This window comes from Athene noctua, chromosome 4, assembly GCF_965140245.1.
Source record: "Athene noctua chromosome 4, bAthNoc1.hap1.1, whole genome shotgun sequence".
Taxonomy (NCBI): domain Eukaryota; kingdom Metazoa; phylum Chordata; class Aves; order Strigiformes; family Strigidae; genus Athene; species Athene noctua.
The window spans coordinates 3,269,199-3,296,613 of record NC_134040.1 but is presented as its reverse complement, the minus strand read 5'-3'; the positions used below and the strand labels follow the sequence as shown (position 1 = coordinate 3,296,613).

The window sequence follows — 27,415 nt, the reverse complement described above, 5'->3', positions numbered from 1 at the left end:
GGCGCCTGTTTTTGTTAACAGACCATGAATTTGGCTCATAATAAATACTCTGCTATCACCTTCTCCTGCCTGGCACCTCCTTTAAACGGCATTTTATAACCAGTCTTCCTGCCACCCGTCAGTGAATCTCAAACAACCCTTTGGGCTTTGGTGCACCCCCGTGAAACTCCACTAACAAAACAGTCTGAATTATTTTGACATTACAAGACACAAATCTCATCCGAGCTGACAGAGAGGCGTGCAAAAGGGGAGTGCACACACTGGCCCAGGCTGCAGTGGCAGGAGGGCTTTGCTGGTGCAGAGTATGTGCAGAGCACAGGTTGGTATTTGTTCTGTTCACAGAAACTGAGTGATTTCTGTGGATTTAACAGAATACTTCTGGTTTTTGGCACACTGGAGGCTGTGGCACTGCTGGCTGCCTCCTTTATGTCATAAAACACACTGAAAAAAACATCTCTAATACAAATCTCCGCAGTTCTTTCAATATTGTTTATTTTATTACAAGAATAGTTTCGGACGGAACAAAAAAAAGTCATGGCAAAATCAAATTGTGAATAATTAAGAGATTTTACCAGCCTCAAATCTCTAGCAATCTCTGTGCACCACGGTAACGACGAACCGACCTTTCACACCAACACGCTGTAACTCAGCACTCCACAGAGTATCACATTCAGCAGTGGTGCAGAGATTAAAAGGGAAATATGCTTCCTCCCATTGTTTTATTGCTATCTCATCTCACTGATAACGCAGCTTTTAGTCTATTCAAGTTATCTCTAAGTTTGGCAGAGACAAAACCAACCCTTGCCCTCCCCAATTACTGCATATCCACACAGATTCTGTTGATTTCAGAAAGGAGAATTAACAAAACATCAGCTAGGCTATTAAAAAATAAATCTTCTTATGCAGGAAGTATACTGACCCCTACAAGCAATATATTAATAATCATTTACTTGCAACATTAATTGCATGACTCACAGTGCCTGAATTTTTTATTTAAAAAAACCCCAAACATCCAGAACAGAAAGGCCATGGGGCGGGGGTGGTGTCTGAGGCCTTCAGACACACTGTGCTGGCTCTTACTTCAAAGGATGAATCATCAGAATCTGGTTGGTATCAGTAGAATTGGCCTGCACAATAAATGAGGCGAGTTAGCCTTTCCCTGGAGGTATTTCTGTCTCTTGGCTACGGAAAAATAATGCAGCTTTGCTGCGAGCGAACTTTTCATATTATATAAACCAAGCAAAACATATTTATATAGCAAAGGTTTATCTGAAATAACCTCTGGAAGTTCTCACAACATAACAAGCACTCTTTCTAGAGTTTCAGTATATATTTCAGTAAGAACAAAGACACACTTGCAGGATATATTTTTGCTCTCTCCTTCCAATGTTGACACAGAAGACAAAATCTGCAAGCCTCACCCCTACACAACTATTATTCTGGGCTGTCTACGTCATTACCACAAAATTATACAGCTCCCTAAGTGCAGAGCAAGTCTAGAGAATCCCAAATACAACAAAAACCAAATATAATTGATACAGACATCAGAATCTGGAAACAATAAAAAGTTTGGGTATAGTCGCGTGAGACTGCCAAGATAAAGTAACCACGTGAAAATTACTGATATTCCTGGAGTACAAGTGCATCAGACTGTTTTAGCCCCAAGTTCTTCGCTAACCTCTGTTGTACAAAAGACCATCCTATTTGATACCAGCTCTAACAGAATCAAAAGCAAAACTTCTGATCAAGTCTTGCAGTTGATGCTTAAAAAGAGCATCCTATCTTCAAGCACCGTGAATGGACCAGAGGGGTTCTCATTTTTTTAATTACGTGGCTTGTTCATTAAAAGGTTAAACTCCTGCTGTATTTTTCTCAGGCCACAGTTTCACGCCACAGTTGGGGTGACAGCTCGGCTGTCAGGCTGGAGGTTGATCAGGGAGTTGCTGGCTTGGGCCAGCTCTGCGATGGAGACTCGGCCTCGCTGTTTGATATACCGAGCCACGGCAGCCATCTCCTCTGGAGTGATGTAGATGAACTTTCCTCTGTCATCAATCACACCTACAGGGGAAAAGAAAGGACCTTCAAGTCAGCACTTTGGCTCCTCTCACTTCCCGACAGACATCAATCACTTCTTTTGGAAGGGATGTTCAAACTGCTGAGGCTGCATTTCCTATCTAGGGCAGGCAGAACAACGTGCTGGCAGTCAGGCTTTTATCTCCTCTCTACCGTTGGGTCTTTGAGCAGGGCTATGACAATAACCCAGTGCCTTGGTAAGAGTAATTTTGCTCAAAGTAAGACATTCTTTCCGTTGTGCGCAGCTAGCTGGGAGTACCACAGCAGCTTCTTCAGGTACGTGGGTTTGGAGGTGATGTTGTGGGCCCAGGCGGCTGGTGGAGAAAGGCAGAGCGACAGGAGGGTCCAGGGGTGACTCAGAGGCCCCGCGGGGTCCAGCTCAGCCATTCCAGCTTACTCTCTAAAAGGGAATGAAGCTCAATTTCTGTATTTCAGTTGCTCCATCGAGAGCGAGATTAGATCTCTCTGTTCTTAGGCATGGCAGGATCAAAGGTAAGGCAGAGAGCCTTGCTGGCAAGCCTTTTAGGCCACAGACACAGCCAGGACAGTGACACATCCTTACGCTTTAATTCAGAGCACTTTTAGGTCATTTCACTGGGTATCCACCAAGATGGTTGTTTCCCAGCCATGATCACAGTATCAGGTCAATAAATGTTTGCACTGGCACCTCGCCCTACTTCATCCTTGGGAAGAAAAAGACTGCCCAGCAATAAAACAGACTCGTTAGACAGGGAGCTACCCACACGCTCGGTCTCTGCTTACATTCCAACTTTGATTGTGTGGGTACGAGGCTAGGAACAAGCACTTCACTTCCTACAGCATCCTGGAGTGCTCTGGGATGTTTGCTTCTCCCACACATGCCATACATACCCCAGTCCTGGCTTTAGCCACAGCAACAGCCTTGAAAACCACCTCAAAACATCCAAGTGATTCTTTCAAATTCAGGTTTTGGAAGTTTCGGCGTTTGCAACTGGCTGCTCAGCAACCCCTGAGGGCCTTCAGCAGGGCTCAGTCAACGGGCAGGAGCCTTGTGCTGATTCCTGAACTGTTGGGGACATTCACCCCCAACCTCTGTGCAATGTGTCATAGGAGCAATCACATCCCATAGTGCTTTAAACGGTAGTTTCACAGCAGCCAAAGCAGGGATAATAAAAATATCTATTTATCAAGTCCTACTAGGATCCTTTACAGTTTAAAACAGAAATCACACTGGAAGCCTCTTTACCCCAGTGAAGGCATTTGCTGCACCAACTATTCACCAGCTACAATAAAGTCCCCTTTGTGTTTTGGCTGTCACCTGTTAGAGTGCCATCTGCCATCAGGTCCTGGATTCTGTTAATTGCATCCTGTTCAGAAGAGAAAAAGGAATAAACAAACTGATCAAGAGGGAGGCAAAAAACGTTTCACATGTTCAGATAAACTACAGATGGAGGCTTACATTTAATTCCTCCACGTTAAAGACTTCACTGAAGGATTTACATCAGTATTTCCACACAGACAGATGCAATAAGCCCTTTGAGCCTAAAGGATGAAGCAAGCTTCTGCATTTTGGGGTGTTCAAGTAACCTCCCTACCCCCAAAAGAGACTTTTCTTGCTAAATTACCTGGTTGTTTCCAGGAATGGGGGGTGGTTACAGAAATCTTCCCAGGGAAAGGCTGTATAGTGCCAATGCACCACGCAAGTTCTGGGAAGTACACTGAGGTATTTCTCCAAGAACCTGGCTACAGTCAATACATTCCAGAGTTCTTTATATTTTTCCTTTCTCCATTTAACAGGAAACCTCTTTTACCAATCCAAAGCAATAACTTGTTGAATTTATTGCTGGATTAACACTGTAATTACTCCAAGCATGCAGTTCCACTACACCTTAAACTGGTATCTAAGCCTTGGCTTCCACAGTTCTGCCTCTCTCTCTCTTTCTTGTATTTAGGTGACAGCAGAAGCAAATTATAGTTTAGGTTTCAACCAGATAAATTCTCTGCATGCTTAAATGAAGGTCTGGTTTAAGAGAGAGGCAGGGGCACAGCAGCCTGGACTTACAGCAGTGTAAGCTGCTGTGAAGGGGCACCCCTAAAATCAGATTAGGTACAGAACAACAGAAATCTATGTCAAATGTGCTCAAATTAAAATAAACCAAACCACAACTATTCTTCAGAGTCAAAACATAAAATGTTTAGAGAACAGAAAAAGGACAGAGAGGGGGGGGAAAAAAAAGTGCAGATATCGCACTATGAGCTCACTTTGACAGGCTTATATGGTGCCAAGAGAGACAATTTTCTTAAGTAATGCACTGGAAGATAAAAATTCTTAAATGTTCTAGGAACACACAAGCAATTGGAGCAAAACACCTCATCTGTTGATTGTCTGCAAACATAACATTGTCCAGTTATTCAGGCTCTGACTGAATTGGCTTCTAGCTCTGCTTTTGATTCCTAAGTACCCCGAACTGCTCTATTACTAGATTTGCAAACACTGTAAGATCCATTAGCTGACAGACAGCTGTGCAAGAGGCAGACCGAGCACTTGTCACTGAAACAATCTCATAAGCCAAAAATCTTCCACTGGCTGGATGGTACTTTGATGAATGACCACGTTTTTAGGGCTGATTTTGCTGAACTTCCCCCAAACCCCAAGCATTTACGGTAATGTTGAGACACTTGCACAGATGTTAGTTACCCTTATTAACCCACTTTCTCTCCTGTCCTTCTAAAGTCATTGTTTATACTTGCACCCCAAAAGTTAGTACTTACCTGTGTTCTTAAACCCAAATGCGAAGCCAAGTCCTCCAGCTGAATTACCTTTGTTTTCTATGGAAACAAACAAGAGTTACATGCAGTTGATGAATGAAAGTGTTAGCCTGTTTATATTTCAAATAAACAAAATTGCATTTAATAGACAAAGCAGAACCTGTCATTCGAAAAACTCCGGTTTAAGTGACTTAAACCAGTCTGCTCTGTGGAAACTCTGTGGATTGGATGCTCTGACCCACTTCAGTGAAGACTCAGACACATTTGCCAGTGTTCAACCTGAACCTTTCCTTACGTTAAGAGGACAGGATGAGCACAAGCACAATACACAGCCAGGGATGTGTTCTCCCTGCCACCTGAGTTTCTCAACTGCTACCTTTAATTTCCAGTATGCTTTAGGCACGGTCCTTTTTTGTTTGAGAGATGTTTCATTTTAAAATGATCACTGGTCTATATAAGCACATACACAGAAACCTAGACAAGACTGGCAGCATTAAGTGCTTTAGTCTGGTTTATTAATGTCATGTGTATTAACGCCATAATAATCTTCCTAAGCAAGTGAACACCTTATTAAAATTGTCAGTGCTGGAAGCATACTGCTAGTGCACTCCTGCACAGGCAGCACAATGATCTCTGAGAACAAAGGCAGAAGCAGGAACTGCAAATTTTCATTTTGCTTTTGAAAGAGATTCTTACTGCAGCCTTTCTCAGCCAGGATGCAGTCACCACTGCTCACATCTGGTTTTATGCTTCTCTGTAGCTCCAGAGAATTACAGAAAACACCTGGTGCACTCGTCTGGAGCTACTTGGTTCCTGTTTTCTTATCTGCAAAAGTTTTAGAAGCTCATCTGTTCAGATGCAGTAAAAGGATGCACTGTTTATAAAGAATTTAGAAAATATAAAACTTTTGAAAACTGTTCCATTAAGATTCTGGACAATACTCCTAAAAGCCACATATGTACGGCTAAAAGAGCTACATTTACATTATCAGATACAATATTTCACATGATAAATGCATTTGTTTCTGATCTTGAAAGTCCATTGGAAGGACACTGAAGAAATAAAGAGAGGCTGAAATAGATGAATCTTTTTCATTAAGTAATCAGACAAAAAAAAAGCCACACACAGACTTAGTAGTTGTGAAGTTCGATGCAGCCAAGCTAGAGAACTGAATACCATGGACTGAACGCATGGAACTGGAACCAGTCCATGGAATTCAGTTCTCAGAGCTGGGAACTGCCAAGATTCGTCACATCTTCTTTTAAAAGGATGGGGGGGTGGGGGGAGCGCAAAGCCACATAAACAAGAAAAACAGGATTTAAACCTTCACTTAAAGATATGCACCCTCAGTGACCAAGTTTGGTGGAAGCTTTCCAAGATAGGTCCTGCTGTGAATAAGAGCCCAGAGGGTGGGGTGGAATTAGGATGCATTTCCCACACACACTCCTAAATATAATGACATTGTGAGGTCCCAAGCGAACAAAACACTTTACCACATGCTTCATGTTTTAAGAGACAGGCTTAACTTTCACAGAGCAACATATACACATCCATGTTTTACTGAATTCATTTAATTTTAGGTGTGATTCTGCTTCTGTCCTCAGCAAGGGATGAAACAGAGCAAGAGCTCTCAGGATTGAGATGAGTAGGATCTTTTTTCCTTATCTTGTAAGCATCGTCCTTCTTAAAGAAAAAACAGGAAGGGGTAAAGCCTCTGAGTCCTTTGCTATCCCTTTCAAACGTAGTTTGCCGTTTCAATTTGCTGGCTGTGATTCAGATGCATTCAATGATACACTGTCAAGCTGGGTGAGAACAGTTTGATGGACAAAGCTGCAGGCTCATATTTCCCTGGGCCAGCAGAGCTAGTGCTCCACAGCGAGAGAACAGCCCAGCCACTCTTTAACCTCTACCCACTTCATTATTAATTGTTTGAAGTGCTCAGAGAGCCCACAGAGCTGGTTTGTAAGGTGTGTCACGCAGCTACAAGCGCTGCTGAGTAAAACCGTTAAGGCTCCCACATCCAGAATTGGTTATTCTGCCCCTCAGAGCAGAGCAGGCTAGTCTGTAACTTGAGGACCGGCCAGAGTAAGCAGCGAACACACAGGATGGCTCCTGCAGCAGGGACGGTGTCACAGCCCAGGGTGCGAGGTGGTGATACAGCAGCAGGCTGAGGTTGAGGGGCTGCTGTGAAAGCCCCGAAGGGAGACACTCAGCTTTTGGTGCTTTTAAGAAAAATGCCATTTAAAACAATCCCACGAGGCAGAGCTGTAGAAAAGAGGCTGAATTTTATTTCAAACACCCTTAGGAATGAAGCATGGGGTGAGCTATCTCCAGTCAGTTATACCAGTATTCAGCAGAAGAGCTGAATTAAATTTTATTTTTAAAAAATGCCAATTCTCTTGTAATTTATATACGTTTTTCAGACAGCTTAGCACTGATATATTCTTGATATAAAAGTTTCTGTGAACAGAAGAGATGAGGGCAATACATAATCTATATATTAAGCGTACTTTCAAGATTAAAAAAAAAACCAAACCAACTTAAAACTTGTAAAAGAAAGCAGTGTCCCAGTTCTGCAACTCATCTCTACATAGGAAATCAGGTGTTGAAGAGCTTCTGAATTAGGTTTTCAGCCTGTGCTTAATTTCTCTGACGTCAAGTAGAAGTGACTAATATAAAACTATACATATGTGCTTAAACACTGAACTGAGAGTTTGTGACTAATCTGTTCCATCCATCACAACCACCACGGCAACGTGCAGAATCGGACCCTACTGCGTTATCCCTTGGAAACCTTCCCAATTTTAGTGGAAGATCCCAAGGGACACTGAAATATCCTATTGTTCTACCTACTGTTATTGATAAACAAGCTGCCCTAGGATAAAGAACAGCATGTTTTCCTTAACTGATGGTTTGGCTGTATCCTGAAAGCTTAGATGGGAACAGGTGAACTGGGATCACACCGAACCATGCAGCCCATTTCCACAGACAGCAACTGAAACAGAGGGTGGACTTCACAGACATTGGCCATTTCAAAGTTCCCCTCTCTTCCAAAGAAATCTCTCTGGCTTCTGTGGAAAACAGAATATTGAAATGGCTGCAAGATGAAATGTGCCATCTGATGGTTCATCTTCACTCCATGGTTTTACTTAGGCTCTTTAAACATGTCACCCGTGGCTTTTCCAATCTATTCTTGGCTGTCTCATCTGCTTTTGGTGGTGCTTCTGATCAGAGCTGACTAGTTTATGCTGGGGACTTGGTTACTGAACAGGCTCTATTTTCATTTGGGCTTCAGCAATGAAGATGTGTCCTAACTCTGAGTGCTACTAGCTTAGACATTTCCAAATTACCCCCAGAGATCACGCTGAGCAGGAAGCACTTGACAGCTGCAAACCCAGCAGCCTCTTTCACTGGGGACCGATGGCAACGGGACACAGCACCAAAAATGCCAGTGGCACAGAAGGCAGAGGGCAGCCCAGAGAAAGGCGCTGGCACCCCAACTCCGTCACCACTCTGGAACTATCCGTCCTTGTTTCGTGGCAATCACTCAAATTGACTCCTTGCAGAGAGTTACCCATCAGACAAATCTGTAAATCTGGGGTTTTGCTGGGATAACGGGCAAGCAAATCTGGCCCAGAGTCCAAGATTCTGGATTAACAAAATGATTAGGATTCCACTAAGTACACAAGTGATTTGCTTACTAATGAAGCCTTTCACACACATGCCGTAGGTTGTCAGATAACAGTCCAGTTTCCAGCAAAGGAGGAAAGGGATTCATTAGGACAAAAGATTTGCATAACATTGTTAGAGCAAGAGTAGAAAAATACATTTGACCTTTGATATACCAATAATGGAGAAAGAAGCATTTGTCCTCACAGATCAAGAATGGAAATCCTCATGAACACATCACAGGTTTTAAATAACCAACTGTACAATATGATGAAAGGGAGACTAACACACCCTGGTAAAAACAAGTGAACTACTTCTTCAATCCAAACATTAAGACAACATTGCAAATTGCACAGATAAAAACAAGAAAAGAATTCACATGAAAAGTTGGATTGACCTTTACAATGCCAGCGTTTCAGACACAAACATATCCTGCACGGCAGGCCACATGCTGGTACAGCAATTCTCATTCATGCTGAGCTGAGATGCAGAGATTGTTTTCTAAATCAGTAGCTGATGTTCACAAACAAAAAGCCTGAATGCCCCAAATCCCAATCAACAGCAAACACTGCTGTTCACAAACAGGGTGAACCACCAGGCTCAGAGTTTATCGCACCTATCCTTAAGAAAGAAGGTAAGAATCAAAATCCCGTCCCAAAAAAGCCAAAACGCGGCTATAATTACGAACCATTTTAACAATGATGGACACGCTCATGCACGGTTAAGTAAATAATGCAGACTTTAAGGTATCACTTTTGTTACTTGTTGACTATTTAAGTAAATCAAAGAGAAGATAAAGATTTCCCTTCTTTCTGCAACTCAGCTCTTAGACAAAGGTATTTTACACAAACTAACAAGTATGGAAGGAGGAGAAGGACCAATGGTAGCTTACCTTAACATATTCGAGAAATTCCATTAGAAAGCTGTGAGACTGGATACAGCAAGGAAAAAAATTGTTATTTTAAACTCATGAACATCAAACGCATTGCAAACTTGCAGATTACAAATATTATAAATGTATTTAGCTTGCGGACTTCTGAAGTTTTAAAAATTAAGGGAGATTTTGAACTGGAAAAAAAAATATCTAGATTTAATCTTAACTAGGAATTTATGATGGGTATTTTTTAAGACAGAAGGGTTCAAGTACGATTTGTGTTGAAGTGTTTTCTGAAAGGAATCTTTGATCCTTTTATTCTTCACATCATACATACCCTGAAATAACCACATCTGGGTGAGTGTGCATTGTGTATTAGGTTACATGTAGAGACTGAGGACATTTTGTACAGAGGTGAAGCACAGAGTGATTCAGAAGACAGCTCATGCAGATGGTCAAGTGGAGCACACAGCTGCGCAACACATGTGGAAGCTCAAGCTGTTTTCAAAGCTACACACCTGAAATCCGGCATTTCAATACCAGCAGCTCAACTTTCAAAGGCAATGCAAACAATGTGCATTTAAGTTAACAGGAGATCAAGTTACTCTGCAAGCCTGGAAATCAATCAGCCTTAATTAACTGCTTAACTCTGGACTCGGGACCTTCTTTTCAGCATGAGTTTCAGCACACTGGCCTCCACAGCACAAGGCAGAGTCAGCTGTTGTAATAGGGCACTGAAATCTTTAGTGCATTGTCCACCACAAGGCAGAAGGGAGGCTTGTCTCTTCTGCAAGGCTGGTGCCTCTAAATAACTATGTACCTGTGATTGTTTCTGAAGATGACTTCCAAATCGCCTACTATTAAAGTTCTAACTCCCCAACCCTACCAAAGATTTTATGTAGAGATCCAGGTATCACCAACTGCCTGCCAAGCTCTTTTGAGTGAGGAGCACGCTTCTCTGTTCCCAAATGTAGAAAGATTAATTTCTCTTAGAGAGGCAGCTGTAGGAACAGAGAAATAAACACATTCTGGCTTTAAAGGGGGTCTAAAGTGGAGCAATTTAACATTTAGGTATAATCTTATCTTCTAACAGGACAGGCACACATTTTTGAAGGAATTTTCAATAAGAAGTATGCATTTCACTGTTCTCTGCATCACCAGATACAACAGCCCTTGGTGCTAATCCTGGAACGATGGAGGAATTTATCTTAAAGGGAAGGGGTCCACAGTGAGAACTTGTGACCAGTGTCAAGTGGTATTGACTCATTACAAGCTCCTCAGCCCAAAGCCACTTTCAGTCACACGAAAGGCAAATCCATTCGGCAGGGCCCCTTCAGCAGAGGAGCAAACACACACACGGCCCTGACAAAATATACTTGTCATGAAATGCATTGGACAGCTCAAATTTGGCAGCTAGGACCCAAGAGCAATTTCAGCATTTGATAGAAATTAAAATGAGTCTAACAGGTTTTCGGCAGACAGAATAAGAACACTGCCTCCCACAACAGTGGAACTTTTTCAAGTTTGCTGTGATATTATGTGAAGTATCGCACTTCAACCACCATCCCCAGCAGCACGTCTGCAGGCAGCCACAGAAGCCCGATAGAATATTAAGCATGAGGTTGAAATACTATCAACCATAGCAATCGTTTGCAACACTGAATTCAGTTTTCCAACGTACAACCCACAAGCACCTAGGTTGTGTCTTGTGAATTCTCTTAACAGAAGCCTTTTAAAACAAAAGCTTGGTTTTTCATTTGATTTCACAGCAGCTCCATTGGTCTAGAAAATAAAACCAAAACCAAGCAATTCCTTCCAAGATATGTGGGCACTACCAAACTCAATATTTAGCCTTACTTTCATTTGGCCAACTATATATGGGTAGCGCAGAGCTGCCAACAGTAAAAGATTATCTGAAATCCAGAATGAGTTTTATTTCAGTCCTTGGACAAAGGGAGGAGAGAACTCATTTCCAGTGATATGCATTTGCCTTAGCACTCTAAACTAACTCGTAGGAGTCTGGTATGAGGAACTGTAGCATTCCCCAGGAAATATTCCAGGTTAACTTGTGCCATGTACACAATTTAGCTTTTACAAGCAAAAACATTTGGCTGACTTCTACTTTCAAGTTCATTTTCCACAAAACAGAATGCAGTAAAGGCAACCCGAGTCTAACAAAGATAAAGGAAACTGCAGTAACAGTCTAACATACATACCTCTTCCTCTGTCATTGATTCTTCAACCCCTTCCTCTTCAACTACAAAACTCTCCTTCAGCTTCAGGTACTCTTCATACTCTCTCTTCTCCTCTTCTTCCTTTGCCTTCCTTTTTTCCTCTTCCTGGACAGAAAAGGGGACAAGTGGTCAGTTTGCTCCTCCCCAAATCGGGTTTAGTTTTAACTAAAGTAGCATCTTCTTTATCTGCAGCTTGGTTTTACTTGGACAGTCAGCAGATAAAAAGTTTCTAAAATAAGACTAAGTTCTCCTTTGATAGCATCATTCATTTCACAAGCCACCCTTTAAGGTAGTAACCATCTCACATGGCAGTGTAAGCTCTCACACAATACACCTAGGCTGGTTCTTAACACGATCTGACACAGGGGAGAAAACCACTCTTATATAGCAACCTGCTTTCTTAATTTGCATGAAGATGTTTCTTCTGCAGATCCCATGACAGGAAGTCCCTGCCCCTAACTGTACTTTGATGCAACATCCACATTTTCAGTAACTGGCCCCAATTTTGCTCTGACATGCGCTAGTGTAGATTGGGAGCAATCACAAAAAATAGTGGAGTTACACTGGTGTCCATCTGTGTGTGAGAAGCAGCTGGACTGTAAAATAGAGTTTCAAGTAAAATCTCTTATGGCATACAAGCAAATCATGTCTACATGGAATGTAAAGAACTGTATAAAGTATTTCAGGCCTAGGAGACAAGGTGTGATTTTATTAAAGAAAAAAGGTTTTTTACGTATTTGATTGTTAACCAAAACTACAGACCCTGCTTTTAGCTATTTGCAATAAAACTACTTTCAGTTACCTGCCCTGAAAGAAATGTTAAAGTCTTAATAGAAAAATTAATGCCAACCCAAAAAACTCACAGGCTGACATCAGTGACATGGTGATGCATACCAGGTAATGTAGAATAGTCGCACATTCACACAGTAAAACTGTGATTAAAAGCTTTGGAATGTGATAGATTACTTTAAAAAAATGCTTCAAATAAGAACAGGTTTTTACTGGGAGCTCATAAAGTTGCAGCTTTCCGTGATTTGCTCTTAAAATTTGTTTTGCTCTTCTCCAGAACACTTTACACATGTAATTTCACACAGAAGAAAAACGTTTCCTTATGGAATTGTTTCTTCCACAGAGAAATTATGTTTGTACAGCACCTGGTACAATGAGATTCCAGTTTGACTGGCCTCTGGTTGCTATCACATTGCAAAGGCTTGATTAAAACTTAGAAAGATGAGTTCTCCAGTGACAATCTCAGGGTATTCATTTACTATTAGCACAGGAATAGATTTCTTAAAGAACAATTATATTGATTTCTAAATGCTTGCCATGCTACATCATTGACACTAATATGGTAATTGCTTCCTTAAACTGCTGGAAAGCAAACACTTGTTCCAGTAACACAGGAAGAGACAGGAACTGGTCATTAAGTATACTGAAAAATATACATCCTAGAAAAGATTTTATGTAAGGCCAAAACTAGCAAGATACGAGAAATGGGAATGGGAGGGTTGCCCTTCAATAAAAATCAAAGGATATTTGATCCCAGTAGTATTTAACCAAACTCCCAGAAAAACATGAGGAGGAATACTACCATACAGGCAACTATGAGAAAAAGAGGACTGAAAGGATCTTGTTGTATGTGCAAAGTCAGAACTATTTTTTTTAACTGCTATCTCATGAAATAAAACCCACAGATCTGAGGAAGCTCTTGAGACAAAACAAGACCATTTTCTGGGTCATTCATCCTGTAATGATTATTAGCAAAAGCCCAACAGTAGATTTTTTTTCCTTATAAGTGCGACAGGTGCCAAGAACAACATCACCATATGTCATTTAGAAGTGACAGCAATTGTTCTTTTCTTGTAAGTGCATTAAATTTAATCTTGAGCCTGGAAATACAAGAACAAGGTTCTTCCCCTGGTCTATTACAGAGGTTGTAATTCAAGAGGATTTGAAATGAGGGGGAAAAAAAAAAAAAAAAATCACAAATCCTGAAAACTGCTTTAGCAAATTTCTAGATGATTCTACCAAAAAAAAAAAAAAAAAAATCAGAAGACAGCGTTGCATTTACAACTGATAGCAACAATAACTAAACAACATGTTCCTGTTTCTGGAAAGTCTATCAATAAATGAACAAGGCTCATTCCTGGCTGCCTTACCTACTTGAAGAAAGTACCTTCAATTTTATTAGTGTACCAGCATGTTACTGTCAGTACTGCCATTTCCAACACATGCAGAAAAGCATCTCTGCCCTGAGACTGGCAAAGCACTCAGCTGCCAGTCCCTCTTTTGCAGTCTCCCTAAAAGCCAATATGAGTTTTTCAGATCCTAAATTTTGATGCTACAATCAGCAGAGCATTTCCAGGTGGTCTGAACCACTGCTTTGGTAGCTGAAACATGTCAGCCCTCAAAGCCTCATGTTTCCTGGTGGCTGTAGCCTCCTCCATAACACTATTTCCAGAAGCTTTTTCATCGAATAACTAAAAATCCCAGTCACTTCCTGCACAGTCTCACGTGCTTTACCACCTAAATTCACCTACGATTCAATCTGTAGAAAAAGAAGGATTTAGCCAAACTGTAAATTGGTTCAAGGCCAAAAGGAGAGATGACTTTGCACAACCACCCTAGGAGAAGCAGCCAGCAACAGCACTGGGAGTGAGGGGAACCCTAGAGAAGTCAGGCTGTCTGTTAACACTTACTCTCAGCTATTTTTTTCACCATCACGTTAGCACTCATCTTCCACATGCCCAAGTCATGAAGCAGTTGCATGGAAGGTGCAGCGTCAAATTTAGGCAGGTTGCATTCCCACAAAACCCAGCCTGTCTGTATGCATAACCCCCACACAGAAACACTCTCAGCACCCAGGGTCTGCTAATGAAACAGAGCCCAGCACTTGCTTTGTGCAAGTCATACCGGGGACATTCAGCTCAAATACAAATTTAAAAAAACCACCTCTTTGCTAGTCAGGCTTCTTTGCCCCTCCCCATTCTGATCTCATTAACTGCTGTGGAGTTAAGTGGTAAAGCATGTGGCTCAGAGGAGAGATAATAGCTGGGCCACCTCCCTTCAAACGATGGGTGGGGTGGTGGGGAAATCCCAGCATCATGGAAATTTGGTAACTGCAGATGCTCACCTTCAGCTGCTTGGTTTTATTTTTTTTTCTTTTTTTCTTTTTTTTTTTTTTAAGCAGGTTTGCTTCTCTCCTTACCCACCTAAATGTTACCCAAATGGGGGCTTGCTGCAGTGTAAAGATTTCTTTTTGATCAGTTTACTATACTGCAGGTGAAGAACAAATTTTCCCACTTTGATCATGTCTTTATTGGGAAAAAAAAAGATAAAGTTAATCACTCAAACCTTTCTTCTCTGTCTCTTTTCTGATAAAATGTCCACACTATCACTCTACCTCTGCATCCTTGCTATGAGTCGCATGTGTCACCTTGCATAGCAGAAACCCAAGAGCTTCCAGAGTTCGCTGCAGCCTGGAGGTCTCCAGCACTCTGGGAGACACTTTCCAACACCCTTACCCCTTCCTACGCCAGACCTGGTCAGCACCGACTTCCCACTGCACCCAGTCCTTCTGCTGCTCTCCAGGCTCCCTCCATCCCACCTGCCCACTGAGGACCTGGATTTGCTCTGAGGCTCCTTTCAGATCATTCCTTCCTGTTTGCCTCTTACCTTGATCAAACCCATTAATTGTGCCCACTGCACAAGAGCTCAATCTTTTACCAAGTGAAACCAATAGCAACCTAAACTCTTTTAGACTTATAGCTGAAAACAGACCTTGACTCTTGGGATCACAAATCTCTTTGGAGTCCTGGATGCTGCTTGAGTAACTGCACTATTCCGGCTGGCTGATAGATTACAGCTGTTGAGGGTTTATCATATATTACCATTTTTAGCAAAGGGTGAGGACCCTTACAGTACTGTCCAACAGGAACACACCAAACCACCGTTTCTAGCTTTCCATGCAGTAACCCATTTAAGGTTGACACTGAGACTAAGCAATATTGGCCTATAGAGCAAGTAGCTTTTCCGAGAGCTTTGCCTAAGCGGCTTTCCCAGAGAGGAAACTGCTAGTTGTGTGCTGTGCCAACTCTCCTCCAAATCAGATAAAGGACCAACTTGCTGACAAACAAATCATTTATAGACAGCTTATTCAACTGCTAAGTTGGAAGAGATCTCATTGCTAGTGAGGAAGGTAAAACAGATCCTGGACTCTCTTCAACCACCACCTGCTACCAGTCGGTTCCTTGTTTCAGGCTGTTTCCTTAACATGCAGAATGAGGAAGAGCATTCTGGTTCCTATGCCAATTGCTTTGAGGTTCATGGACCAAAGAAACCCTCCTTGTATAACATCCAGTTTTTGTGCTGTTGGTAGAGGTTCTGCAGAAAGCAAAAAGGGACTTTACAAGTAAATAATTTGGCATAGAGCAGATGGATCTCTAGGATTTCCCCCCCCACACACTGTTGAGACACAAAATAAAAAAAATACCTTTAGTAAGACAGAATAAGTGTCCTTACGAGTCTTCATCCCTTCAAAATCAGAGTTTTCTGCAAGCTTTTCAACTTGTACTTCCTTAGGAGAAATTAACTTTCGGGAAAGTATACACACTTGAAAACTGATGCTTAAACTGAAACTACGTAGTAGTCTCCATCAGCCGCCACAAATGCACTGTTTATGTATGAATAGTGGATATAAATGCCAAACAAAAATGGAAAGCTCTGCTGAGAAGCACACAAATCTTGATGTTCGCATAATGCTACACAGAACAAAATAAATCAACATTTTAAAACTTGGTGCCTATTCTGACATGATCAAATATCAAAGAGCCACAACTTGAAGGTCTTAGTTCTCAAAATCTTCAGCAGGACCCTTGGGATCACTAGCCGATCCTTCATTTCTAGAGCTCTGAAAATCCAGACTTTTTTTTGGTCTTTTTTAGGCACTTAAATGCAAAAGTGAAAGCCTACAGGAAATTGCCCTCCTTGGGAAACTTTGGGCACAGCTATTCTTGAGCAATACAGATCTCATTTTAATGTAACGGTGGACATACAGCAGTCCCTACTCCCGCTGTGGCCTTTTGTTTTACAACAGTTAAAAGCCTGCTTGCTGGAAGATTGGTAGTTTCTCTGCTGTACCAAGCTGTGTTTCCAGAGCAATCCACTCTGCAGTGGATTTATAGCAACACACCCTGTTCAACTCTGCACTGTAGTACAGAAGAGTGATAGCTGTGAGCCCTGCATCTGCACAAGCAGTTTCCTTAACACGGCAAAGCTAGGCTGAGGGAGTAAAATCTACAAAAATCCCTGTGCACAGGGAAAAAAAAAAAAAAGAAGCTGTTGTGCGAGCAATCTGCAAGGCTTTGTATGAAGACAGTTTTGCAACATCAGAGGAAGTTCGCTCTCATTGATAAGGTGTCGGTTGGTAAACCATCTCACCACTAAAAAACTCCAAGAGTGAAAGGGAAATCCCCAGGGTAAAGCAGAGCTGAAGCAAATGCCAATTATACAGAAGCTTCCTCACATGCATTAGCCAATCAGGTCAGCAGAACACTGGAAAGGAAACTTGAATTTAAAAATATATTATCTGGTTTGCAACACTAGAACCAAGGGGTAACCACATTTTATTTATATGTGCATACAAATATATTTAAATAGAACCAGGGGGTTATTTTTCTTCAAGAAAATGCAAGGTGTTAGCCCTTACAATTCCCTTGAAGGTACAGGTCCCACTTTTTGTACAGCGCTGCATAGTTGCCCAAAAATAATTGGAGAGAAACATCCATTTGCTTATAAAACAAAGTGGGGTTTTATCTGACTCAAGAATTATTTCCACTAGACTTCATATCTCAAACTACTTGAGTGTGTGTGTGGGGGGTGTGTGTGTGTGTGAAAAAGGGTTAACAGTCCTGGTGACTTTATCAAAAATCAACACTGGGGAATTTCTAGAAGATCTGCACGCTGCAACATGATTTTATATCCTCCTGATCTATTTGGCTTCTCTCATCATCTGACAAACTTTTAAGATGATATTTAATGGCACAGGAATCACCTATTGCTGTTGCCTAGGACTCAGCTATTAGTTTAAGGCTGTAGCTGAAACTCTGAAATGAAACTCTCCTTCACACAAAGCCAATCTCAATGTTCATAGAAGCCAACACAATTTTTGTAGCACTTTTTGGGAGAGAGATTGAAAAAAAGGTTCAATTGAAATTTAGCTAACAAAGCTGGTTGTGCTTGTCTGGAGACTTGCCACTGCCACTACACCTGCAGAAATACTCTGATATATTGGAAAAGGAAAGGAAAAAAAATTAAGCTATCTGACAACCCTAACATTTCTCAGACAAACTTCAGTGATAAAGCTCTAGATTTCTTGTGCCTTATGGGATGATATAAACTACAGAAACCTCAGCAGTCAAACTGCCTTCAAAAATCATACAGTGAGCTACCCTCTGGTTTTTATCTCATGACTGTCAATCCCTATTTGAGCTACCGTTTGTAGTTTTGCCTTTCCATCTCCTGCCCTATATGGGGGAATAGTATCAGCCCATTGTAGCCCACAAGGGCTTACTCATGACAAAACGTTACTTGTGGAAATGAAGAACCTTTTCCCTAGAGGAACATAAAAATGACATTTTATACTACGCATTCCATAAAAACCACAATAAATCCAATGATCCCTTTATTGCTTATAGGGGCCTAGAAGAGAGAGGCAGCATCTTTTACATCACACAATCAATCTGTAACAAGATTTGAAAGATGTTATAATCGTAAAGACAGGCTGTGCTTACATGCACAGTAATCAAGTATCTGTTCACTCAATTTGTTTCCTATCACCCAGTCAAGACTAAAACACTGAAGTCTTGTTATTAGCATGCTCCCTGTAATACTGCTTTCTTTGCTGACTGAAGCAGGAACTTGAGCAACACAGCCTATACCCGTACAAGTCTTGAATTGTTCTATTTCCTGTTAAAGACTTGAAGACAGACACTTAAAATTACTAGAAAACAGTTGAGGATAGACATTAAATATTGTCAGACAAATGCACTTTGATCCACGCTCAAAATGATCAGCAGTTACTGGATTATCAACTTGTCTTAGACACAAGCAAAAAAAAATAAATATTGAAAACACTTTCCCCCGAGTAGCAGAATAATGTTCGTGATGTAGCCCAGCGGGTTGGCTTGCTGCCCTGATAAAGACTGCTGGGAAAAACAAACAAACCAACCAACCAAAAATAAGTTAAAATTACAGAATTTAAGTAGCCAAGGAAGGTATTGGCTAAAGTGAATAGCAAGCTAGATTCAGTCACCTGAACAATTTTCAAAACACTAGTAAGTACTTCTTTGAATCGTTGAACAGAAAATTTTAAAAATATAAAAAACCCAAAGGTTTTTATTCCTCTTTTTTACTGAGACTTGCAAAATGAAGGTGGAATTGTTTTAGTGCAATCTTTACTACGAATACTGAAAATAAAAACAAGTAAGATTTTCCCCATTCAACCAAAAGAAATTACTCAGCTCTAAATTAAACAGAAGTAGATTTAAAAAAAAAAAAAAAAAAAAAAGATAAACTCGTTAATAAGCACTTACTGTGTGAGGAGACCTTCTAGTTAGAACTTCACCCTTATTTTCTACTCAGCTTTTCAACCATGGTCCTGATTAGCCAGCTGCACTGCTAAATCCCAGGTCAAACCCGTAGGCAATTAACAGGATAACATCTTTGTCCTGGGCTACAGCTTCTTTGGAGCAGGTTGGCCAAGCTCAACTGCAATTTGCTTAGCAGTCCACCTGCTGTGCCGGCTACCACTCTGGGAAGAATTAAAATTCTGTTTGTTAGCCTCCTCTAAAGGCAGTGACATTGAAACAATGCTAGAGTCCAGCCAGCGTGCCCTCCTAATTCCTCTCAGACTACTGGAGCTATTTGTTTCATTTCAACCAACTCTTCAGGGTTTCAAGGAGAGTAAAGTCCCGGGACTTTAGGGGAAAAAAAAAAAAAAAAAGTCAGGGAACTGGGTGGAGACAAAACACTTAAAAGAATACAGCACTGGAGGGAAACTTGCCATCTGAGTTATCTGTTATACCAAGCCCCATGGCAAGCAGGATGGGCAACAGATAGGTGCTTTAGAGGCAGTCAGAGCTCATCTTGCCTCCTTCCAAGCTGGAGGTATGAGGGGGAGAGATTGGCAATACTTAGGAGAAAAGCAGAGTGGTTGCTGGGACCTCAAGGCAGAAGCTGGTGCTACTGCAGTGCATGGGCAGGGGAAAAGGGATTGACACAGATTCAGAGAAAGCTGGGTCTGATCGTTCTGCTGTTAAGAAACACCTTGGTTAAGCACGGGAGTGGCTCGGACTAGCTGAGATCAGATATTTAACCTCAGGGTTCACGCTTTGACCAGGTGCTTTTAAATTTGAACATCTTTCTCAGAAGGGCAACTGTGGAATAATTGGTCCCCTGGAAGTTTGTTCAAGTTGCTTTACAAGTCAAAGTCTCAGACTATGCTACGTATCCTAATGTTGTAGTACTGACATTCTCCTCATCCATTTCAATGTCTGAAATTCAGAAGCCTTCTATTGATGACAAGGAAATAAGAGAGAATTCAGAAAATAAAGGATTTTGGGGTGGATAACCCCAGAGGTAAATGTAGATTCTACAAAAGATCTCACGGATACAATCTGCATGTGTGATGTATGGAAAAAAAATTTTTAAATTGTTTTATCTTGCCTACCTGTCCCCAACAGAGGAAAGAAAAAATTGTCTTTTCCCCTTTTAAAATGTTATCAGCTTACTTTAAAATGTTACTCCGCTTACACAACCTGCGCTTAGAACAAATTAAAATAAATCTGCTCACTACAAACCAGACACGCACATTTCCATGCACATTTAAGTATCCTAAAAAGTTCACACTGAAAGCTGCGGGCTACGCTCCCCTGGGACAGCAATTATTCAGCACAGGGTTGTGCAGAACATCTCGGTCCTTGCCTCCAGAAGCAAATTGCAAAGCTACCACACAACCTGCTCGAGCACCAGAGAGCACGAAGCTCGTTCCTAGTTCTTAGCCAGTAGCACTGAGGCCCGGAATCCACAAAGGAGCTCTGAAATAAATTTGCCTCCCTCACTGATGAAAAGTATTCAACAAAAGCATTTCAACTGCACAGTACCTGTTTTTCTGGGTCACTCCTGCTAACACACACCTTTGTATGCATAGTTTAGAAATCTTTAATTGTGAAGCGCATGTAAATTTGTATAATTAGAATAAAATAATGTAATTTTACGCGACAGTTGCAAAATTGGTGGCTGCTGTCTTTCACTTTCTGCCCTGCTGGTTACAGCTGTCAGGCAGGCAGCACTAACCAGCAAAATGGCACTGGGGCCCCCTGAGATTGCGAAATCTCCTTCATTAAGAGACACTCAAATCTGGGCTGGTCAAGTTCTCGAGCAACCTGCTTTAACTGGACACAGTTTGTGCAGAAGGATAGGCCAGATGGTCTCCGGAGGTCCCTTCTAACCTAGATTATTTTATGATTCTGGGATAACCAAACTTCTCCTGTCAGACACCAAGCAAGCAACCCCCAAAATTTCTTTTGCAACTAGGTACAGCTCCTTCCTTCACATACCTGCACTTAAACAGCTCCCAGAGGAACTAATGCCAACTTTATCAGCTGTGTTTGTCAACATAACAAACTGACCAAACAATCTGTCACTACAGCATCCACCAGTAGCAGATCCACTACCAGGAGATCAGGTTTCGTTTTGCCCTAGACTCGACCGTGGGTGGGTGCCTGCTGCTACGTGCCTGTATTCATGTTTGGAGCAGTTTTCACTTCTGCCAAGCACTTGGAGGAACAAAGCTGGGATCTACAGTTGAAATAACTGAGTACTGTTGTAATTCAAACAACATGGAGCAATGGAAAAAAACAAATAAAAAAATGTATACAATAGCAATGAAAGGCAAAGGGAGTTCTGCTGATCACAGAACTTAGGTAGAAGCAATCTCAATGACAAACTTGGTTCAAAATTTCCTTCTATAAATAAAACCAATCCCACCTGTCGCTCCTCCTCAAGACGTATTCTCTCCTCTTCTTTCCGCCTTTCCTCCTCTCTTTTTGACTCAAGCTTTTTCCGTTCTTCTCGCTCTGCTTCTTCAGCCTAAAAAAAAAAATATGCAAGCCAAGCCTTATTCTTCCTGAATGTACATTTTTTAATTTCATATCGTGGTACCATAGGAGGGTTTCTTACTATCTTCCTAGGTGCACGTTCAGAAAGAAACAGTAAAGAGAATAAGAAAAAAAGTCATTATCATTTAACTCTCCCCTATCCCATAATCTTCAGCATTATAAGAAGTTTGATAACTTCATATTATGATAAACTTGAAATTACCCTTCCCACTTGCATTACCTCTATCTCAATAAGGGTTTTAAGCTCGGTAAATGCATATGAGTTTATTACTATAGTAATATTAAGCAATATTATGTCATGGCATTCCATTTCTCCTCACTTAAAATTTAGCTAGAAGGGACTCTAAGGACAGAGAAAAAAAGGAAAAGGAAATATAAACTCTGTAAAACCAAGTACATTCAAATTTATCACTAACCTGGGCAGAATCTCTTAAAGAAAAAGCTGCACCAGTCTCTCAAACAATTTTATTGTTTGTTTTTAAATCAAATCTAGCAAAGAGATTGTTGCAAAATGGGGAAAAAAATAAAAAGGGCGTTTAGTGTATTGTTTAGAGTTTTAAGTTGTTCTTGAGTTTCTTCAGTATAATTAAATTTGAAAATATATTAAGAGAACAAGCAAAAGACATTCAAATGGAGGATTTGCGGCTTTGACTGTTTCAGAGAAAAGATCTAACCAAGGAATTTATCTGTCTACATGGGAAAATAAAAATCAGCATGTTTTAAAATGAAACAAAGGATTCCTCACTCCACCAACTGATGCTTATCTAACTTCATTCGACTTTGCTCAATTTTTCCACAAAAAGAGGCTAATGAAATAGAATAAATATGGAAAGTAATGACAAAATAGTTAAAACAGAGTGAGAAAAGGATCGTAATGGAAGTTTATATATTATATAATAATCAAGTTTATTACCAACCACCCTATCTATAGGGCATACCACCACCGTGTAAAGCAGAAACCAGATTGAAACCTCAGGTGACACTAAAATTCTCAAAATGGGATTTCGCTGGCTTTATTTGGACCCTCTACACACTAGAAATGTTAGCAGTTTCATAAACCCTGTCTTGTTGTAATATGTGTGAAGTTCACTGTGCACTCGAGCCTCTGTTATGCAAAGGCTGTTTATCTGCTTCTTGCAACCTCATGTTCCAAGTTACAGAACAACATAGAGTTTGCAAAAAAATAGATAGAACAACTAAAAGGAATTAATGCATAACCTGCTGCCATCCATGAGTACACTTGAGACAGTAAGTTTCAAAGAGCCTGCTGCTTCTCTGGAATAACAGCAACATGCTGGGCAAAACTGAAGAAAAGCAACCGTATTTACATAAGTACTTTTGCACACAGATTTAAGAAAGAACAATTGAAAAGCCACAGTGTGTTCACTCTGCACACTTTGTCTCTGTTTAAAGGCCAAATTTCAACCAAAATCTGACTGCATCGCAGATTTCAGCGGATTACAGGGTCTGATCTTCATCTCCCCCAGTCTGTAAAAACAATAAACAAGACTAAACATAGATAAAAGTGTACAAAGTTTTTGCACCGAGAGCACATGAAGCATTACTCAGAACTGCCCACGGTTTTGGTTGCAGACCCAGTGTTACAACAACACTATGGGGGCTTGAGTGCATTTTTAAGGGGAGACAGTACTGATATGAAGCTGCAAGCTAGTGGAAACATCCAATAAAGAGCATTCAAGAGTTTAAATCCTCTCTCCGCCCTACGAGAATGCCAGAGAACCTAATGGAAAGAAAATGAGACACCATTTTGCCTGACTCTCTTGGGATCTGACATATAAATCTGAATTTACATTTTTAAAACACATAACTTGCAGTGATGACGCTGCCTTTGCCTTTCTGGGGTCTCTGTCATCACCAGTTCTTTGCTGAGTACTGCTATTCAGCTCTGCTCTGGGCTCTATACGTGGCAGGAAATGCTTACCTCTCTCTGTGCTTTTCTGGCTTGTTTCTCTTCTAATTTCCTCTGCTTCTTTGCTCCAATTTTCCCAGACACCTGAAATTCTGGCACCTCCTCAGCATCATCTTCCTCTGCAACATTGCGTAAATAACAAATTTTAAATCGTCAGTTACAAGTCCTTTTGAGAAACTTCCCTGCTTCCTAGGAAAGCAGCAGCAGATGAAAAGGAGACACACGTACATTTCAGACAAGACCTATTAGATGGAAAAAGGCAAAAAAAAAAAAAAAAAAAAAAAAATCACACTGGACTGCCAAAGCCACAGAGTAGAAGTAACAAGGCAAACACGCACTCCAGTGAAGTCAGAAGTAAAAATTTACTTGATCTTTTGAAGGAAGGCTTTTCATAAACATTTCCTGCTTTCCACAATTAAAAGATATACTTTCTTTGATACATAAAATGTGCTAATGGTTGTCATCATGTAACTGCTTAACACCCAACCTGCAGAGACTTTCTTCCCAGTTACCTTTAAGCTTATCACAAGACATCCATTCAAAAGTGGGATTCGGGGGCCTGCCACTCATCCATTAGTTCTATCCTGATATAATTAACCTTTAGGGGAGGAGGGGAAAAAAAAAAAAAAAATCCCTGCAATGCAAATTGTGGGCTTGACTGCAACAAAACTACATGTAAATAGTTCCCCGTTGTATGACAATTGGTTGTTTAAAAAAATGATTTCTGCAACTGTGAAATATGAAAGCGTCATGCTCAAATGGTGTGCAAATGCATTATATATCTGTTCACGCACTAAGTAAGTCTAAAGAGCTTTTAAAGACTGTCATTTTCTCTCCACCCAATGTCTCACGAACATTTGGCCACTTTATTAGCTAATCTAAATTAGTCCTTGATCCTACAAATTAAGTACCATGGATTGACCTCAACACTCAAAGAGAAATCGTTAGCTCACTTCATAAAACACAATATCTAGAGATTCATGCACCTGAATCAGAAAGCAGGAACAAACTGAAAGATCTTTATCACATGGATCCTTTTTCGGGTAAGATAACGTGTACTTTGAGCATCCACAGTGCTGTTATGCTTGATGCCGACTTCAGATCCACACACTTGAAGTCTGCTGGGTAATTTGAAGAACAGCACTACCAGCTCCTGCTATTTTTCTGAAATACAGTGTTTATTTAGGGAGGGAGAAGGGGAAAAGTGTGCCGGGCAAGTTCTTCCTCAGTTAAGCTTTAGTCCTCATCGCTGGGGGGGAAAAAACACCACAAACAATTCCCCACTCACACAAATGCTGAGCCCTTAGTTTCCAAGGCCGGGCTAACAAAAAAGAAAAATCCCATCTATGTTTAATAACCAGTTTCAGGAGAGCTGGCAGCAGCTGTACCTGGAGCTGACTGTAACGTGGCAAATGCCAGAAGGGGTTTGATAGGGCTGGTGCCAGGGTGTTTCCTGTAGTGAGCTCTCTCCAGAGTGCCTGGTCCCCTTTCTTGGAAATCCAAAAAGCTGCTGTTAAAGGAGCACATGGATGAACGAGGCTCACCCTTCTTTTATACGTAGAAGTAGGTTTGAAACACTCTTGTTTTACTAATTCCAATACACAGTATGGTACTATGGTTAAGCCACTGAGACACATCATCAGAAACAAATGTAATTGAGAGCTGTGTAGGTGGCTCTCAAATAATTTAGCTGTTTTCAGGATATGGGAGTTAATATGAGGCAGGCTTGCTTGAATTTGGCTTCAGAGAATTACTGGTATCTGATTACTGAGATGATCAAAAGGGTTCCCCCTTCCTACACCACAAACAGAGAGCAACAGGGGACACTCAGACTTGACACAGTTGCTTCTACAATTTTGCTGAAGCTTAAAATAACTTTATTTATGTTTTAAATACCGGGCCAAGGGGAGTTCCAAATACAGCAGGTTAGCAACCCAGCATCAGCAACTATTAGTCCAAAATTAGCAGTACAATACTGGTATTATTCTCTAGAAAATTATTTCTGGAAAACACCACAAGTATAAAACACCATCTATGACACTATTCAACCTGAGGCTCTGAAAGCTTCTCAGATTTCATCTATATTAAGAGTACCTGAGCCAGAGGTTAGATAGAAGTTGAGAAAGGCTTTTAAAGCCTTTTTCCAGTCCCAGATCAAACATGCCTTTGTTCAGCAGCATTTGCTTTTCTCCCGTTTGAAGCATCTGATGTGATCCCTTAAGTACCACTTCCTCCAAGCTTTTTCTAGTGCAGGGAGTTACATCCAACAAAAGACAAGAGACAGCGATGCAGAGGCGGCCCACGATTCGGCAGAGCTTTAAAAGTCAACAGTGCACTAAACCTGGGTGCAATTACTATGTGCTAAATAACCCTGAACGTGCTGGAAAGCATATAAGCACATGGTAAAAAGCTTTGCGGAATCAATTGGTTATTATAGCACCAAAAGCAGAGTGGATGCTGCACACAAGCCAGTGAGGTTTATTTTTATTTTTTTAACATAAATAAGCTATCGTTTCAGCAGCTTTTAACAATCACTTTTCACATACTCATAGCTGCCAACACTACCAGACCTGACAGGGGGTCAGTCCGTGAGAACATGCACTCCATCTACCCCCATGTTTCAGATGTGATGCAAGACGTTCGGTGAGTTGTGCTCACTTGTTGTGAAGGCAGTTTATCATCACCCTAAGCACTAGGGTTGGCCAGCCTGCAAACATACTCAGTTGGAAAACCTGACAACATCAGATGTTATTGTATAGTTGAAGCTGAAAATGTAATTTTTGGTTGAAGGCTGATCTTCTGTAGTGCTCTCTACAGTTTTATCTGAGGTCATAATGGCTGTAGGGTTGTGGCAGGAAGGGGAGAGACAGTGCTCCAAGCTTGACACAAGCACTTTGTCAGTAGTGACTTTCCCCAGCTGCTCACATGAACGTCCTGTTCCCACTTCAGGATATGGGGCTGATAAAGAATACCAAACCCCGAGGCACACAGGCCCCTCTTCACCTGAACTGCCTGGGTGAGACACGACGGGACTGCTTTCGACCGCAGTCACTACTCTATCAACATATTTTGGCCCATCTTTACAGTCCAGCATAACTATACCAACATTTCCAGAGTTTGCGAGGCATTTCCACCAGTTTCCAGCTCTAAAAGACAGAACGCAGAAACAGTCTGACTTACAGTAGTGCTTTCATGCCACTTTACATAGTCTGCTTTACACAAACACGGGTTTTTGCAAAGAAATAGTTTCAGGGAACCTTAGCTTTTCATTAATGTTTTGAACCTCTTGAGAGGCAGGACAACAGGAAAACAGTTATTAGTCACACAGGTGGTTGAAACTCCTGAAATTTGCAGAGTACTTAAAAAAAAAATACTTCCCAATACCATTAGAAAGTGTGCTGGACTGTTTGTGTTTTCTATCGGGATGAGAATTTACCAGCCACTGTGTATAGAATAGGCAGAAACTGCAGATGAAACATCCTATGTTTTAGTTGTCCTTGTCATCTACCTCAAACGGCCTGTCTTGCTTCCTGATAAGTTTTGGAAGTGGAGCAAATGGATTCCCATTCACGGAAAAGGATGCAGGCTGCACATGTGGCTGCTCACAAAAAATCCCCTGGGCACAGCAAGCTACTTTATTTACTATTTATGCAGCACCTAACAAAAAAAAAAAAAAAAAAAGAAAGTAAGAGAAAGGGGGAGAAGGTGC

The 27,415-nt window shown here is 41.1% G+C and overlaps 1 protein-coding gene across 1 annotated transcript in view; it reads right to left on the bottom strand.

The window, feature by feature from the left end:
* Positions 1-460: 460 nt before the first annotated feature.
* Positions 461-27,415, bottom strand: part of DDRGK1 (DDRGK domain containing 1) — a 40,335-nt gene continuing 13,380 nt past the window's right edge. The window contains exons 3-9 of the mRNA XM_074904266.1: positions 23,719-23,825; positions 21,646-21,747; positions 11,581-11,703; positions 9,383-9,421; positions 4,825-4,881; positions 3,371-3,419; positions 461-2,058 (exon numbers count right to left, since the gene is read on the bottom strand). Of these exons, the coding sequence (XP_074760367.1) occupies positions 1,886-2,058; positions 3,371-3,419; positions 4,825-4,881; positions 9,383-9,421; positions 11,581-11,703; positions 21,646-21,747; positions 23,719-23,825 (650 nt within the window). The 3' untranslated portion in view covers positions 461-1,885. The remainder of the gene's footprint in view (positions 2,059-3,370; positions 3,420-4,824; positions 4,882-9,382; positions 9,422-11,580; positions 11,704-21,645; positions 21,748-23,718; positions 23,826-27,415) is intronic.